The 20021-nt window shown below is 43.8% G+C and overlaps 1 protein-coding gene across 1 annotated transcript in view; it reads right to left on the reverse strand.

Annotated features, from left to right (window-relative positions):
- The window catches only part of LOC147035186 (sodium-dependent neutral amino acid transporter B(0)AT2-like), a 138153-nt gene that overhangs the window by 102137 nt on the left and 15995 nt on the right, over nucleotides 1–20021 (reverse strand). The window contains exon 4 of the mRNA XM_085895057.1: nucleotides 15635–15816. Coding sequence (XP_085751183.1) covers nucleotides 15635–15816 — 182 coding nt within the window. The remainder of the gene's footprint in view (nucleotides 1–15634; nucleotides 15817–20021) is intronic.

The raw sequence follows: 20021 nt of genomic DNA on the forward strand, positions 1-20021 counted from the left end.
GCTGCAACCACGAGGCACGTGCTCGGCCCACTGGCCTCCTCCACTCCACTCATCTGGTGAGCAGGATCAGCATCAGGAAAACGAGCAACATGTCCATACAGCCGCAACTGATGCTCACGGACCATGCAGGTAACAAATCTCATCTGAGTCTCTCTCAGCAACCGCTCATTGGACACAAAATCCAACCAGCGATAGCCAGGGATTCTCCGAAGAGACCTGGTACCAAAGGAATTAAGTCTCCGTCTCAGATCCTTGGTCAGAGTCCAAGTCTCGCATCCATAGAGCAAGACTGGAAGTACCAAGGACCTGAAGACTTGGACTTTCGCCCTCCCGCACAGGTACCGGCAGCGCCACACCCCATGATCCAGTGAATCCATGACTCCCCAGGCCCGACCCAGACGTCTATTGACCTCTGACTCACAGCCAGCAGAGACATGAATATCACTGCCAAGGCAAGTGAATCTCTCCACAACCTCAACATCCTCACCACAAACAGACACAGACGGGACAGCAGCATCCAAGATGTCACCGAAAGCCTGGATCTTAGTTTTGACCCAAGAAACCCGTAATCCCAGTGGCTCCGACTCCTCATTCAGCATCTCGAGGGCCCCCAAAAGGATATCTAAAGTCTCCACAAAGATGACTGCAACATCTGCAAAATCAAGGTCCGAGGTCTTGACATTCCCAAACGATGCACCGCAGCTTGATCTCTCCGACATCCTCCCTAAAATCCAGTCCATAAAAGTGCTGAAAAGTGTGGGGGCCAGTAGACACCCCTGATGAACTCCATTAACAACTGGAAATAAGTCAGAGATGGTACCACCACATTTCACAGCACTCTCAGTATTAGAATAGAGTTCAGACATCAGATCGATCAGTTTTGGTGGTACCCCACGAAGACCAAGAATTCTCCAGAGGACATCCCGATTCACTGAATCGAACGCTTTACAGAGATCAACATAGGCTGCAAGCAGCCCCTGCTGAAACTCTCGTCTGCGTTCGGTGAGGGCACGAAGTGCAAGGATACGGTCAATCGTTGACCTCTTTGGTGTAAAGCCTGACTGCTCTGGACACTGGTGCTCAAGCAGATGGTGGCGAACCCTATCAAGAATTATCTGTGCAAAGACATGGCCCAGCACTGAGAGCATCGTCACCCCTCGGGAGTTGTTGCAGTCTTGGCGATCACCCTTCCCTTTCCAGAGAGGAACAACAAGGCCCCTCTTCCAGTCAGTTGGGATGATGCCTGTGTTCCAGGCAGAGCACAAAACTGCATGCAACGACACGAGTGCAACATTTCCACCAGCGTTGAGAAATTCAGCATGGATGCCACAGATCCCTGGAGCTTTGCCCCGTTTCAACCGGTTCACCGCAGCACGTCTTTCCACAAGCGAAGGTGGACCACAGTTGGTTGGAGGGGCAGCAACAGGGATTGTAACACCCTTGACGTCCAACTCGACAGCTGGGGGATCAGCCCGGTACAACCGCTCAACGTAACCGGCCCAGCGGGTCTTCACTTCAGACTCCTCTGTCAAGAGCCTACCACTCTCTGCTCTAACTGCAGTGCTCCGAGGGATGGGCTTGGATGAACGTAATGCGCGAATTCCCCTGTAAGCGGGACGAGACTCACCTGTCCACAGGTGATGCTCTACCCCCTCACAGATTCCTCGCACATAGGCCTCCTTGTCCACCCTCAGTGCACGTACAGTTTTACGCCTCAGCTCCCTGAACAGGTCAGCTCTGCCATTCAGCCTGGCCCTGCGACTCTGGTCAATGGTATCGAGTGTCCCTTGAGACAAAATTCTTCTTTGCCGTGCAGTGAGTTCCAAGACATCCACCGGCAACATCAAGGACGGTGGTCTTGAAGGCACTCCACAACTCTTCAGGACCCCCAAAAGCACCCAGACCCCCCAACTGTCCACTCAGCCTGTTCGCAAACTCCTCAGCTACTCTCTCATACTTGAGCTTGCCAACATCCAGCCTCGGCTGGGATGGTACCATTCTCCAGGATTTAACGTGCAGCTTTAGAGTTGCTACAAAAAGCCTGTGGTCAGTATTGAGGAACTGAGCACTCCGGTAGACCCTGCAGTTCTGGATCATCCTCCAGCGACCATCAATGAGGACATGGTCAATCTCCTTTGCCGCACTGCCAGCGTTGGAATACCAAGTCTAGCGATGAGCTTCTGGGCGCTGAAACCATGAACCAGCCACCTTAAGTCCATGACTTCTTGCAAAGTCAAGGAATTTAGTGCTATTCTGGTTCATAGTTCCTGACCCATGGGGACCAACACACACCTCATAACCGTCCCTATCAGTTCCAGTCGATGCAATGAAATCCCCCAAGACCAGAACTGTATCTCGTCTGGGGCACTGATCAACCACAGACTCAAGCGTGGCGTAGAATGCATTCTTCACGGTGAGATCACTTGCCTCAGTCGGAGCATAAACAGAGACCAGGGAAATGACACCTAAGGAGTGACGAATCCTTAATCTCATAATACGCTCGTTGACTGGTGTTACCTCAATTATCATTGGGGTCAGCTTATTGGACACAGCTTCAGCAACTCCTTGGGTATGGTAACCATCAGAGCGACCAGACCAATAGTAGGTGTATCCATCCACCATTATCTCGCCACAATCCGGTCTCCGAACCTCAGAGAGAGCTGCAATCCCGATGTCCACACGCTTGAGCTCAGATGATAACAGAGATAGGTGATCATCCTCTCTTGGTGATAGGACATTCCAGGCACCCACCCGAAGGGACCGCCTCAGGTTAACCCAAGGAGACCGCCGTCTGGTGGACGACACCTCAGCACCACTCCGACACACTCTCCCGCAATCTGACCCAGGGATGTTACCCCGTGGTTTCCCTCCTATATATGCATGTATACACATTTCCCCTGTAAGCGGGACGGTGAGATCGAGATATATCAACATTCCAATGTAACACACGTATGTATCGATGTTCCCATGTGAACACCTGCATATATCGACATTCCGATGTAAAAACATGGGTACATCCACATTCCCATGTGAACACATGCATATGTCGTTATTCTGATGTAAACACATGCATATATTGATATTCTTGCGGGCTGGGTATTGGCTGCAAGCACGACCGCTAGGTGGTGCATATATACAGTCGATATATGCATGTATACACATGCATATATCGACATTCCGATGTAAACACATGCATATATCAACATTTCTATGTAAACACATGTATATATCGACATTCCGATGTAAACACATGCATTTAGACATTCCGATGTAAACGCCTGCATATATCAACATTCCGATATTTACACATGCCCACCGATATTCCGATGTAAACACATGCATACATCGACACTCCTATGCATACACATTCATATATCTACATTCCTTTGTCAACAAGCATATATCGATATTCCAATGTATGCACACGCATATATCGATATTCCGATGTATGCACACGCATATATCGATATTCCGATGTATACACATGTATGTATCGATATTCCGATGTGAACACATGCATATATCGACATTCCGATGTAAAAACATGCATATATTGATATTGTTGCGGGCTGGGTATCGGCTGCAAGCACGACCGCAAGGTGGTTCTGTAGGGTCGACTCTACTGAACACCCGGAATCTAGATCGTACCTTTCGGAAAACTCCTAGTGTACGGGTCCCTTACCAGACCGTGCATCGTCAATAATTCCACCACGTGGTACAGGGTTATTTGCCAATCTTCACAATATCTAGAGATCCACATGGCGAGTTACCGAGTATTCACACCCTCGACGGCACTCGTAAGAGTCTAGCTGTTAACGTGCCCGACCCATGTGCAACCCGAGCGGATGGTTGCCGAAGTCCCGTCGGTCCAAATGTACATTTACAGCGGCAACAGCCTTTGTAATTCATAAACACGCGCCATACTAAGCCAATGGCAGAAACACAAAAACGAGCTGATACATTTAACAAATGGGGTATTTATTCACAGTAATCGGGGAAAAGAGGGAAGCACATAAGGCAGAGTTATCACGACAAATAGAGAATGCAAATTTACACATAAGCACTTAAACAATTCCTACTTACAGACAGGCCCACAGACAGATGCACACCCAAAAGAAACGGACCCAAAATGGTCTTTATTATCCCTTCAGCTGGGAGGGAAGTCTAGCTGAGGGACGAGAAAGTGGCTGGCGACCTGGCCGCGAGTGCGCGGCTCGACGTCCACACCTTCCCGTAGCACCAGTCGGCATGAACAGACCAAGGGCAGCTGAAGCAGGCTACACCAGCCACGAGATGACCCGGGAACCAGAACACGCCAGCGACGGGATCAGCCGGGAACCAGAACACGTGTTGGTGAAGACGGGGCACAGATTCGTCTCCCTATCCCTATCCCTATCCACTCGAGCAGATCCACCCGTTTATTTGCTCTCCATTCCTTTTGTCGCTCCCGGGCGCGGTTCGCTCATCGTGGCCCGCTCTCATTGGGTGGGACATGACGCATTCCCTTATTTGGCGCACAGCCAAGCGAACCAGTTCATGACCATATTTGGGAATGGAATTCAGTCCGCTCATCTTGGCCCGCTCTCATTGGATGGGACAAGAAACATTCCCTCATTTGGTGCGCAGCCAAGCGAACCGATTCATGACTATATTTGGGAATGGAATTCCATCCCCGAACGAATTCCGAACACACACACACACACATCCCAGCGAACGCACGGAGAATGCCGGGAGCAGAGGGTTGTCACTGTGAGAGCGAAGATGGTGTTGTTGTTGCAGTTGTAGATGTAATAGCCATAGTTGTTGTTGTGAGTGATGTAAAAATCCAAACAATCAAAATAACTCACAGCGCATGTACATTTATTCACCCATTAAACGAGGGACGGGGACCCTCACCAAAAAACACATACTTACCGATATAACTGTTCTATAGGACCTGTATGTTGAGTGCTCATGGCTTCCAGATTCGTAACAATATTACGATGTATACACATGCATATATCAATATTCTGATGTAAACAAATGCATATATCAATATTCCGATGTAAACACATGAAGACTACAAGGGGAAAACCAGAGATGTCACTTTTTATAAATTTCAGGGTTATTGCACCTGCCAATAGTTGGCAACATAAGGTTTCCTCTCACAATATTACTTTAACAAATAACCAGGGGTGTCATAATTTATATGGTATAAAGTTTAGCCGTGCAATGAAAAAACAAGTTTGTCAAAGCTGAACAAGTAGAAACCCAGAGTTGTCAGTACTTTACTCCTGGTTATCTCCCTTTCATTCATGTTAACTGTTCCACCATAATATTCAGAGTTGAGAAACTAAAAAATGAAAGGTTGTAAAACTTTCACAGCATAAACTCTGAGCACTACAATGGTCTATTTGGTTATATCATGGGCTCCGTAGTTGGTGCATATCGTGGTTCAAGCCTGGTCAAACCTTTATTGTGACTTTTATGGGACCCACGCCGTGGCTTAATGGTTAGCGCGTCTGAGTACCCATCCTCATTCGATGTACCCACGGCCCAATCAACCTGCTTAGGTATACGAGGGAGTCACATGAGGTGACTTCGGCTATCGCGGGGGTGGTTTATCCTTGGTTTCCTCCCGGTTTTCCATCATATTAAGTAGTACGGAGTAAGAAATGGAGAATCCGTCATCATATAAGCGAAATACCCTTGAATATGGCATTGAACACCAATCAAGCAAAAAACAATGACCGTTTAATGTTGAAAAAAAAAAATCTGTGATCACCAAAGTTATGTAATGTATGCTAATAACCAACAAGCATGAATTTGCTACACATCCTGGGTTAAAATTGCATGGCAATTATTAAACAAGGGGATAACCAGTGATGTCAGTTTGCAACATTGATTCGTTCTTTGCTCTTAAATTAAATAACACAGAAGCTTGGCAAATGCTACATGCTTAATTTGATCGGGCAATGATCACTCTTCCATTTACTGGAAAATAAATCTATATGACAGTTATTAAACAGTCCACCAAAATCTTGAAACTTTATTTTTCAGTTTCTTCAAAATTGACTTATCCTGACATCTCTGGTTTTCCCCTTGTGGTCTTCACATGGGTACATCGACATTCCCATGTAAACACACACATATATCGTTACTCCCATGTAAACACACGCATACATCAATATTTCTAGGCATACATTCATATATCTACATTCCTATGTAAACACGCATATATCAATATTCCGATGAATGCACAAAGATATATCGAGACTCCGATGTATACACATGGATATATCGATATTCTGATGTAAACACATGGACATATCGATATTCCAACGTATACACACACATATATCGATATTCCAATGTATACACATGCATATATCAACATTCCGATGTAAACATATGCATATATCGATATTTCAATGTATACACATGCCTATATCGATATTCCGTTGTAAACACATACATATATCAACATTCCGATGTAAACATATGCATATATCGATATTTCAATGTATACACATGCCTATATCGATATTCCGTTGTAAACACATACATATATCAACATTCCGATGTAAACATATGCATATATCGTTATTCCATTATATACCCACACATGTATCCTTATTCCGATGTAAACAGACTCGTATATTTATGTTACCATGTATACACACGCATCTATCACTATTTCAATGGATACACACACATATATCAATATTCCAATGTAAACACACATACATCTGTATTCCCATATATACCCGTGCATATGTCGATATTCCAATGTGGACACACATATATCGATATGCCCATGAATACACACACTTATATCGATATTCCTATGTTGACACACGCATATATCTGTATTCACATAGAGACAAAATTATATATATATATACATATATATATATATATATATATATATATATATATATATATATATATATATATACATATATATATATACATACATATATAGATATAGATATATATATATATATATATATATATATATATATATATATATATATATATATATATATATATATATATATATATATATATATATATATATATATATATATATATATATGCCTGGTGTTGGGGCAGTGGTTAGGGCAGCGGCTTGGGATCCAAAGGGTCCTGAGTTCAAGCCCCGTTGTGCCACTGAATTAATACACCAGGGGGTTGACTCAGCCTGTCATCCTTCCGAGGTCGGCGAAGTGAGTACCAGTGTACTGGGCCGGTGTATACCCCGGTTAAAATCGGTGTACCATATCAGTGTGTCGCAAGAGGCGACCAGGGTTGCGTCAGGAAGGGCATCTGGCATAAAACATGTGCCAAATCACTATGCGGATCATTCGGATGATCCGCTGTGGCGACCTCTAACGGGAGCAGCCGGAAGAAGAAGAAGAAGAAGAAGAAGAAGAAGAAGATACATATATATATATATATATATATATATATATATATATATATATATATATATATATATATATATATAATGGTGTGGATATGCTTACTACGCCTGCTTAACCACACTTCACTACTGTGAGACAAACACCTCACTACAATTGGTAAAAACACCTCACCTCCACGTTAATAAAAACACCTCACCTCCACGTTATTAAAAACACCTTACTGCCACATCATTAAAAACTCACCACCACGTTATTCAAAACACCTCACCACCATGTTAAGAAAAACACCTCCCAGCCATGTTAATAAAAACACCTCACCGCCAAGTTATTAAAAACACCTTACCACCACGTTAATAAAAACAGCTCACTGTCACTAAAAACACTTCTGCCATGTTATTGAAAACACCTTACTCCCATGTTAATAAAAACACCTCACCGCCACTTTATTAAAAATACCTAAGCTCCACGTTAATAAAAACACCTCACCACGACATAAATAAAAACACCTCACCGCCACGTTAATAAGAAAGCCTCACCACCACGTTATTTAAAACACCTCACCACCACATTATTAAAAAGACCTTAGCGACACATAATTGAAAACATCTCACCGCCACGTTCATAAAAACACGTCACCCCACGTTATTAGAAACACCTCACTGAGACGTAAATAAAAACTCCTCACTGCCACATTATTAACAAGAGCTCAAGCGAGCACAATATACGCCCGAACAAGAAGGTCTATACAGAATTGTGCGACTACATGGAAAACAGCATCCTAGTTGCCATGGCAACCACTTTAGATGACGAACGTATGTCGCGACACACCATCTCCACAGTCTGTACCTATGTACCAAATATGAAACGTGAAAGTTGAAAACTTTGGGAGTTAGAGTGAGGACAGGAACAGATGGACGGACGAACGGACGATGGGTATCACATAATATGCATATATATATATATATATATATATATATATATATATATATATATATATATATATATATATATATATATATATATATATATATATATATATATATATATATATATATATATATATATATATATATATATATATATATATATATATATATATATATATATATATATATATATATATCCTGGTGTTTGGCGCAGTGGTTAGTGCAGCGGCTTGGGATCCAAAAGGTCCTGAGTTCAAGCCCCGTTGGTCCACTGAATTAATACACCAGGGGGTTGACTCAGCCTGTCATCCTTCAGAGGTCGGCGAAATGAGTACCAGTATACTGGGCCGGTGTATACCCCAGTTAAAATAGGTATACCATATCCCTGTGTCGTAAGAGGCAACCAGGGTTGCGTCAGGAAGGGCATCCGGCGTAAAACATGTGCCAAATCACTATGCGGATCATACGGATGATCCGCTGTGGCGACCCCTATCGGGAGCAGCCGACAGAAGAAGAAGATATATATATATATATATATATATATATATATATATATATATATATATATATATATATATATATATATATATATATATATATAGCGTATAAAAAATACCTAAGCGCCACGTTAATAAAACCACCTCACCGCCACGTTAATAAAAACATCTCACCCCCACGTTATTAAAAACACCTCACCGCCACATTAATAAAAACACCTCTCCTCATCACTATTAAAAACACCTCATCTCCACATTATTGAAAACACCTTACCTCCTTGTTATTAATAACACCTCACCGCCATGTTATTAAAAACACTTCACATTCACGTTAATAAAAACAACTCACTGCCACGTTATTTAAAATACCTAAGCGCCAGTTTAATAAAAATATCTCACCACCACATTAATAAAATCACCTCACCCCCAAGTTATAAAAAAAAAACACCTCACCGCCACATTATTAAAAACACCTCACCTCAACATTATTAAAAACATCTCATCCCCACATTATTGAGAATACCTCACCCCCACGTTATTAAAAAACACCTCACCTCCTCGTTATTAATAACACCTCACCACCATGTTTTTAAAAACACTTCACATCCACGTTAATAAAAACACCTCACCTCCACGTTATTAAAAATACCTAAGCGTCACGTTAATAAAAACACCTAACCACCAAATTAATAAAAACACCTCACTTCCACGTTATTAAAAACACCTTACCTCCACGTTATTAAAAACATCTCACAGCCAGGTTATTAAAAACACCTCACCTCGACGTTATTTAAAACCCCTCACTGCCATGTTAATAAAAACACCTCACAGCCACGTTATTAAAAACATCTCACAGCCACGTTATTAAAAACACTTCACATCCATGTTAATAAAAACACCTCACCTCCACGTTATTAAAAATACCTAAGCGTCACGTTAATAAAAACACCTAACCACCAAATTAATAAAAACACCTCACTTCCACGTTATTAAAAACACCTTACCTCCACGTTATTAAAAACATCTCACAGCCAGGTTATTAAAAACACCTCACCTCGACGTTATTTAAAACCCCTCACTGCCATGTTAATAAAAACACCTCACAGCCACGTTATTAAAAACATCTCATGGCCACGTTATTAAAAACACATCACCCCCACGTTATTAATAACACCTTACCTCCACGTTATTCAAAACACCCCACTGCCACGTTATTAAAAACACCTCACCCCAAAGTTATTAAAACACCTCACCTCCACTTTATTTAAAACCCCTCACTGCCATGTTAATAAAACACCTCATAGCCACGTTATGAAAAACACCTCACAGCCACGTTATTAAAATAACTTCACATCCACGTTGATAAAACACCTTACCGCGACGTTATTCAAAACACCTCACAGCCACGTTATTAAAAACAGTTCACCTCCACATTATTACAAACACCTCATCACCACATCACCACATGATTGAAATCACCTCACCTCCTCGTTATTAACACCTCACCGCCATGTAATTAAAATAACTTCACATCCACGTTGATAAAAACACCTCACTCCCACGTTATTAAAAATACGTAAGCGCCACGTTATTAAAAACACCTCACCGCCACGTTATTAAAAATACCTAAGCTCCACATTAATCAAAGCACCTGACCACAACGTTATTAGAAACACAAAACCGCGACGTAAATAAAAATACCTCACCTCCACGTTAATAAAAACGCCTCACCAACACGTTATTAAAAACACCTCACCAACACATTATTAAAAAGACCTTACCTACACATGATTGAAAACATCTCACCTCCATGTTAATAAAAATACCTCACCCCACGTTATTAAAAAACACCTCACTGCGACGTAAATAAAAACTCCTCACTGCCACATTATTAACAAGAGCTCAAGTGAGCACAATATAGGCCCGAACAAGAAGGTATATACAGAATTGTGCTTCGACATGGCAAACAGCATCCTAGTTGCCATGGCAACCACTTTAGATGACGAACGTATGTCGCGACACACTGTCTCCACAGTCTGTACCTATGTACCAAATATGAAGCCCGAAACCCGTTTGGAGGGTTGCAGGAGTCCTGTTGACAGGCTGGGAGTGTGGCTGCGAACGGTGAGTATCGCTTAGTAGGCACCACGGGCACCGGACTAGTCGGCCGCGGTAGGCCAAGGGCCCAAGAGGGGCCGGGATAGTGTCGTGGGCACAGGGTGGGCCTGCATGAAGCGCGACCCGTAGCGCCAATGGCCGCGTGGGCAGTGTCGTGGGCATGGGCACCCGGGGAAAAGGGGCCCGTGGCGCTAGCCTGCCACGTGAGCGTCGACGGGGAGTAGCCAGAGGGCACTCCCCAGATCTTAGGGAGCTGGTAGGCTCGGAGCCAGTCTCAGGGCCCGGGCGGTGCCATGGTTGGAGATTCGGTAGAGGGGACGTTACTGCCAAGTGAGCCACACTGCCCCGCCACGAAACGGTGCAAGGGCACGAGGGAAAATTTGAGGGCAAGGCCCAAATTTGTGAGGACACCAACACAGGCGACGTGAATCTTGGTTGGTAGAACCAATAGTTTAAGTGAGAGGTGCTTTTGGGAAGCCCGGGGTAGGATAAGCATTAATAAATGTTAGGGTAGATAGGGAAATGTACCCCTTCGCACCATCCATCCCTTCGCTCTCGGTAGGCCGCTGGACTCACCGTGGAAGATCGCTGAGATCTGAGGGAGGCCATTCTGAGGCTTCATTTGGGCTTCGAGACAGGATGCTAGCCTCTCCCTTATTCCCCTCCAGGAAGGGAACGTAGGGGTTGGGAATAGGCTACTCGGACAGAGACAATAAAGGGGGTTAGGGAGACGATTTATTAAAAGGAAATAAAAAAAAAGAAAAAAATGGGGCTAAATTGGTTGTATTGTTGCAAAATAAGGGAGTGGGTATGGACAGAGACAGGCAAAGGCGATAGGTTTGGGGGGGGAGACCATAGGGTAGGTCCGAGCCCACCTTCAGAGCGACCGGCACCACCACACTCCCTCCCAGAATGAGACCAGAGGCCGGCCAGCTTCACATGCTGGCCTGTTTGTGCTACAACGGCCTGTTCCGGCCTTGCCTCGCCATGCCTTGTTTGTCTGCCTCTACCATGACCCAATGCCTGCTACCCTTGTGTCTTGCATTTGCCCCTGTGTCCATCCATCACCATGTGCGCCAGGATCAGCGTGTTTTGCAAGGGCTGCCCTGCAGGCAGCCACACACGGGGACTGCATTTGTGCAGCCTGTGCACAGTTTTGTGTTTCTGCTTCATCCATCCAGTTCATGTCAAGGGGGGGAGCCTGGGACTGCATTGGGCAGCCGGCTACCTTCTTGTTCCTGCACAGGGAGCCAGAGACTGCATTTGGGCAGCCTGTCTACCCTCTTCAAATGGCCTGTGGGATGGCATATGGCATGCCGGGTTAGGGTGAGTTGCCTCCAGCAGCTGGGGTAGGAGAGAAGGAAGAAACTCAAGGGGGACCTTTTGATCAGTCCCTGAGGACGTCTGACCTTCAGCTGCAGAGTTGCTCACCCTCACATAACAACTGACTGGCATTGCCATGCGTTCTTGCCCACAGAGTCCATCGGTCCTGGGCCATGGTTTAGTGTAAAATTCTAAGTTAAGGTGTAAATAAGTTTTGCTCCCCCTGCATGTCCGTCTTAGTGCCGGCAATGTCGTTAAGTTGTCCAAATGAGTGAGTTTGTTTAGTTAGTTGCACAGCCCATAGGCTATTTATTTTTGCGACATGGATACACCAAATGTCGCACTCAGGGATCCGAAGGTAAATCATATTAGGGGAGAACTTACACATGAAGGCACACAAAAATTTGACGACTCAGGACGAGTCTGTAAAAAGGGGAGGGGGTAGTGTTACGGTGGTGGAAATTCACAGAACACCATTCAGGTTCCCCAGAGATCAGTTATTCGATAAGTACGTGTTTCAGGTAAGGTTCCCCCACCGATGTGTAAAGGTAATTTCTTCGTGTGCCGGGCTGTGAATCTTTGAGTTAGCCGTTATTCTTTTTCTATCTTTTATTTTAAACAAACAACATCTCCTCAACAACAAACTCTACAACCACGCCACCTGCACCACAACGCCAACAACTCTACAACCACGCCATCCCCACCACAACGCCATCAACATCGGGACACCATCATGCCATCCTCAGCACAGCGGCAAAATGCTGTTGACGCGGACATGCCGCGCCGCCATAGGAACCACATTCCAGCGTCCATGTGCAAATCAGCCGTCTTCACGGCTGATTTGCAGAATCGGATCAAAACGGCCTTTGCCTTGAAGGGAACTGGCCAATCAGAGGTGAAAGGGGCGGAGCCAGCCTGGGGTGAAAGTTCATGGGTGAAAGGGGGCAGCGCCAGCTTCGGCTGAAGAAACCTAAAGCGGCTTCACCCCCCGGGGCTATAAAAAGGCGCGTTGGGATGCCGAGAGCGCGATTCGTTGGGAAGTTCGTTGGTCGTTCGTTGAAGTGTCGTTGGTGGAGGGCAGCTTGTTGGAGCCCGTCGAGGAGAGCGGGGCGTGGAGAGTCAGGCGCGCCGCCAGGCCCAGAACCAACCAAGCCCATGAGTCATCGAGGAGAGCGGAGCTTGGAGAGTCAGGCACGCCGCCAGGCCCCCGACCGAACAAGTCACCATTCGAGCCGCCTCGGCGTTGGCAATGGGGCAGCGAGATGGAGACACCAAGGTTCGCTGATCCGAAGACCACCGAGTCGCCACCAGGGGGCGGCCAGGTAACCGGCCCGGCCTCTCGGAGCCTTCCGGTCATTCCGGCTCTGAGTACATTAAAGGCTTACAAGCCCTTTTCTTTCCTTGGGTTTTTACATGAAAGTCTGTGGCGCCTTGTCTTCCATTAAGTAGAACTGGCATAGATACGTGCTTGTATAGAAATATAGAACTCGGCTGCAAGCTTTTTGCTTGTGTCTTGTTCCCATCCCACCATTCATTGATTGCATGCTTGTGAGAATAAATGCCCATGGTTTAAAGGTCAACCTGCTCGTTGCGTCATTTTCTGCCATTGACTGCCACGGTGCGCTTGGGATGTTAACTGGCTATTAAGGCCAATAAAAGTGATAATCTGGTCCGACGGAGCTTGGCGATTTAAAACCGCTCGGCAAAATGCACATGGGACGAGCACGCCTTACGGCTCATTCCGTACAAGTTCACGTCGAGGTACAACCTCTCGGTATTTCTGTCCGCGCGAATAGTTAGGTATATCGACAATTCGGCGATTAACCCTGTAGCGCGTGGACAGAATAACTGACAAGTTTATGATGCGTTAAAAGGCGCCCATAGCTGGTTTTCGCGGTTGTCCGGAAAGCTACGACTGGATTCCAGCCTTCGGTGGGAGCGCGACCGCGATTTGGCTGAAGTGGTCATCCGCACACCGACGGAAATCTACATATATATATATATATATATATATATATATATATATATATATATATATATATATATATATATATATATATATATATATATATTCGGCCCCAGACATTTGTGGGAGATACATTCCTGAAGAATGCCGTGAATGTCGAATCCTCGAATGTCGGGGCATTGTTTAAATGGGGGAAAAAAGCGGTATAGATTCCAAGGGGTTCATGATTCATCAGGTAAAATAAAAAAATCCTGTAAAAAATCATGAATACATGAGGCACAGAATGGAGAATGTGGAGGCATGTCAGAAAAACTGTGAATACGCCCACGAAAAGCCAAGAATACGCACAAAAACAACAACAAATACATAAAACACTGGCCCGCAAATGTAGAAGCAGGTCAGAAACATCACAAATACATGAAGTCCAAGGCCACAAATGTAGAAGCAGGTCAGAGAAACTATGAATACAGCTGTGAAAAAAAATAAACACGAATACGCAACGCACAGGGCTGCAAATGTTGAAGCAGATCACATTTTATGAACTGCGAATACATTGGGTGAAACCGCGAATGTCAGGGTCTGACTGTCGACACAAACAAGCACTCCAATGAAATGGTTGATAAGGTATGGCTTGGCAAGCTATTAGCGATGTATACAGTGATTCATAGGTATGAAGATCAGGCATTCAATGACAAGTGCTTTGTCATACAGAAACTGTTGTGGCCTGCTCCAAGGCAAGGAATTTTTAAGACCGAAACAAAATGGCGGCTTAAGACCCCTGTGAGGTGAAAGCAGGCTGACCAAGGATAAGCCGTTTTTGTTTTTTCATATTGTGCACCCCGGTAATTATCTTCAAAAGGTGTGTTTAAATTTACCCAACTACTTAGTTTTCATTCAGGAACTCCCTTTGAGTTTCCTTCGTATGCTTACAAAGTTTCAGGCTGCAAGGTTTCATGGTTTTGGAGTTATGAAGGACACACACACACACACACACACACACACACACACACACACACACACACACACACACACACACACACACACACACACACACACACACACACACACACACACACACACACACACACACACACACACACACACACACACACACACACACACACACACTGTCTGAGCAAACAAGCTTTTATGCCGTCTTTACATCTGATGGATGTTAGATCCAATCAGAAATTACTGAAACATAATGACATTGAAAATTGTTGCATTGGGAAAAAAGAAGTGTGGTAAAATCCAAATATTGTTTTGGAACAAACTTTGTTTCAAAAATCACATCTCTAAAAAAACATCGAGAGGACAGGAGCATGGTCTTCTATAGTGGCTCCCATAAAAAAACCTACAAAACAAAAACAACAGAAAATTATCTGACAATAATCACACCTTTCCAGATGACTGAATACCACGGATCATGGCAAGTCCCACCACAAGCCATGCGAGAAGCAGGCAAAGTGTCACACGCCAGTTCAGATCTCCTCCTTCTGAGATAGAGTTGGAGATGTCGAGAGTTTCACGATACCAGAAGAATGTTGTTGCAGAACTTTTCTGGCATTCTGGTTCCACAACTGTAATCAATATGTTACACTACATCAGTATTGCCAATCCATCATCCCTCAGGTAGAAAGAAGCAACGAATGTCATAAATGTTACTGTAAGCACAAATTTCATCAGCAATTGCACATAAAAAAACGTAAAACTACCCAATAGGATTGTGGACGAATAAGATAAGTCGCCATCCAAGCTTTCTCCTGTTTATTTTAAACAAAAATATTTCCACCCAAGCCATGATCTTTGTCTCCGTATGTCCAATTTGAGAATTATGACAAGTCCAGTTTTCAGGAATTGTGTACTCAGGACAAACAAATCCCCTTCACGCCCTTATCGGGTATCAAGCTGAGGAGAGAACAGCACTCCATAAAGCTGCTGAAAAGGCCTTGTTGGTGGATAAGAGTTCAAGTGTGTCAAGAAAAGACTTGGATTGATGGAGGATGCCCAGTGTGCCACTGAAATGTGATTGGCCGAAGAAAGATCATGGCTGATCGTGAAACCCAGGAGTTTGAGTGACTGATCTTTCTCAAGAGGATTGTAAAGAAAGTAGATGGGGGAGGGGTCGTTTCCAGATGGTCCTTTCTGAGAGAGACAGAGAGAGAGGATAGGATAGGATAGGATAGGATAGGATAGGATAGGATAGGATAGGATAGGATAGAGAGAGAGAATAGAGAGAGAGAGAGGATAGAGAGGGAGAGAATTGAAAGACATATTCCAAGTGTTTGACCAGCTTGTGATTTTTTCAAAGTCTGAAGAGAGGGATGTCATGGCAGAGGGTGGAGTCATCAGAAAATAGAAAAAGGGGATTTTCCAGAGATTCAGAGAGATCATTTATGAAGATTAGGAATAGGACTGGGCCCAGAACATTGCCTTGGGGTACTCCAGCCTTGGATTCCAATGAGAGGCACACGTGGAAGTCAGTAGTCCAAATGTGGAGATGGCCTTGGGTGCCAGAAGTATTTTGCTTTGAAAGCAAGGCAGGATGTCAGACTGTATTGAAAGCACAAGATATGTCCAGAGAGAGGGGCCCTGATATCCTGTCTAAAATTGAGGGCTTCCATCCATTGATGTGTGAGTAGAAGCAGCATGTCCAAGTGGAGTGACCTGGTCTGAGGCTGTTGGTGAAAAGAAAGGATTTCATAGCAACTGTGATGATGGATTCCATGACCTTGCTGATGATTGGAAGTCAGCCAATATGTCTGTAGTTAAGTGGATCTGTTTTTGCCCCTTTTTAATGTAATGCAGTAATGTTGCTGGATTTCCAAGCAAATGAAAGATGAGCAAGGGCAAACGATAGTATGAAAGGGCAGATAAAGGATGTGCAAGAGCAGCAGAGCAGGTTTTTAGGAGGCGCGAGCTGATGTCTTCCAAAGTCAGAGTCAAACAGGGTTGGCAGAAACCTCTCCACCTTCTCCAGAGCCTATGAGAGTCCAATCAAGTCCATGAGCAGTTGGGTATGACTGGGAAGTGTGAGTACAGAGAGTGAGGGGTTGGAGACAAAATATTTGCAAGTAAACACAGAATGAAGCATTTGGCCTTCTCACGAGCTGAGTCGTTTGACATTTTAAGTAAGGGAAGGGATGGAAGGGGAGTAAACACCAGCGACATACTTAACATGATCCCATCAGATTTTAGAGGAGGGGGACAAATTTGAAAGTTCAATCTTGAGGTTGCAAACTATAAATTTTAGAAAGGGCAAAGACTAAAAGACATGAAAACAGCGGCAATTTTTTTGGCGGGGTGGGGGGGGAGGCACATGAACTCATTATATATTCAAATGGCCACCATTGATAGGGAACAACTAAAATATGTTCAATTAGACCCACATAAACAGGTCTTTGTTGGCTAAATATCAAGAAATTGACTGTGGAATTATAGAATGGAGGCAGAAATCTACTACTCACTCAAGTTATAGCTTCTTATTGCCAATGATAATGAAATTTGGGCACAGCCTTTGAAAAAATACTTCCGAAGCCAGGTTTTTGGAAAAATTTGATGTTGCAGTCACTACAGTCCTAAATATAAAGTTGTACATCACATTATCTGAAAGAATCTATAGATTTCCTTAAAAAAATGATTATCCAGCATTATAAATATTATGATTTTATATCATTTGACCTCAATGAATATTCAAAATTGCGGAAATTTCATGATAAAGAAAGGATTATGAATTTCATGACCAAAGTGACAACACCTGATGTCGATTCCTGACTACAATATTGACATTCCAAGTTTATGCAGGTTTTTAACCAGGCTCCTCTTTCTGCTTTTCACTGCCATACTACCCGGGCCTTTCCAACAGGATAGTCAGGATAGTATGCAGTGCACGGATTGATGTAGCCATATTCCTCCAAGCCTCTACACACCATCCTTAATGCAATTCCAAACCTAAAACACACAATATCAACAGGTGATAAATCTGGAGCCGTTTACCATTCATCATGCAGAGACTGTGACCAATTCTACATTGGCCAAACTGGAAGAAATTTCAAACAAAGGCTAGATGCACATGATAAAGCAAACAGGCTTATAAAAGTGACAATCAGCAAAAAGCATGTCGTTGCCTGCAATCTGGCCACAAATTTGACTTTGATGGGACCCATGTCCTCGACACAACATGCAACAAACGACAGGTTGATATTAGAAGCATGGCATGCAAAGTGTCGAGAGGGTGGTATAACTAGGAAGACTGTGGACACACACACACAAACACACACCTCTTATTAAAATGTACACACCTCATCCATCCATCGCGACCATACTCTGTGCAGAGCGTTGGTGCTGCCTAAGCAGTGTCCTTGGCTATCGGCACAATCCTGGACGGGTCGCCACTCCGACACAGGATACCAGTAAGCTGGCACTCATTTTGTCGACCTCAGAAGGATGACAGGCGGAATTAACCTCACCAGGTATTAATTCAACAGCCGAGGGTGATTTGAACTCAGGATCCTAGGATCCCAAGCCCACCACCCTAACCATTAAGCCAAAACAAGGAATACACCTCAAGTACACACACAATACACAACTCTTATAAAAATGGTGAAAACTGGATGGTGCAAACAGCTGAATATGGTGAGCAACAAACAGCATTCAATCTGAAACACCACATCCACGTGTGTACAACATCTAATGAGAACCCCAACAATCACACAACTCATCACGTCCAACCCGGACACGAAACCAGCCATGTCCGTGCTCCAGAAATGAAACCAGCCATGTCCATGCTCCGGAAACACAAAAACAAGAATAACTAGAGGGGGAGCACTCGGTAGAGTGCAAAACCTCTGCCGTCAATACTGCTGGGTCACTTAAGTGAACCTGATATCCTATTCATTGTAGGTCAAAACGGATCAGACTCTACTGAACCACGATTGAATAAACTAAACTACATGGATGCGCATGTAGAAATGCCAAAAAAACCCCACATTTTTTTGAAAAAAAAGTTGCAAAATTTCTAATTTTTTTTCTCTAACAAATTTTTTTTGGGGGAGAGGGGGGGTTGGAAATCACTTACAACATGTAGAAATGCAAAAAAAAAATTCAAACAGTTTTCAAATAAACTCGAAATTTTTTTTGAAAAAAAGTTGCAAAATTGTTGTTTTTTTCCTCCAACAAAATTTTTTTTTTTGGTTGGAAATCACTTAAAACATGTAGAAATGCAAAAACAAAAATTCAAATTTTTTTTCAAAATGGCCGCCATAGCGGCCATATTGGACTTTGAACCAATTCCAAAATCTAATGGCATGATCCTTGGACCATACCTAATCCCCCCACAAAGTTTCGTCGAAATCCATCCAGGAGTTTTTCCGTAATACTGTTCACAAACAAACAAACAAACAAACAAAGACGGGTGAAAACAGTAACCTCCGTCCATCTTCGATGGCGGAGGTTAACAAGTGCACACACATGCTCACCCACACACATACAACACCAGATCACATGCAAGTAAAAATAAAAAAAAAAGGAGCAGAGCAGCCCATCGATGATGTGATTTGACATTTATTTTCCTTGAGGTTTGCAAAATAAAACAAACTATAAGGGCACTCTTCGACGTCACGATGTCACCAGATATGCCTCCGCCCTCATTATTACATCATTAAACATACTTGTACCAGTTTGATTTAAATCCCTGAATCCAGATTCAAAATATTAAATAATTCTAGCTTCCAGACCATGCGACTGATGAGGTCGAAATTTAAAACATATATTCCACATGACGACG

Source organism: Eptatretus burgeri, chromosome 1 (genome assembly GCF_056783735.1).
Source record: "Eptatretus burgeri isolate ZD-2024b chromosome 1, Ebu_testis_v1, whole genome shotgun sequence".
Lineage (NCBI taxonomy): Eukaryota > Metazoa > Chordata > Myxini > Myxiniformes > Myxinidae > Eptatretus > Eptatretus burgeri.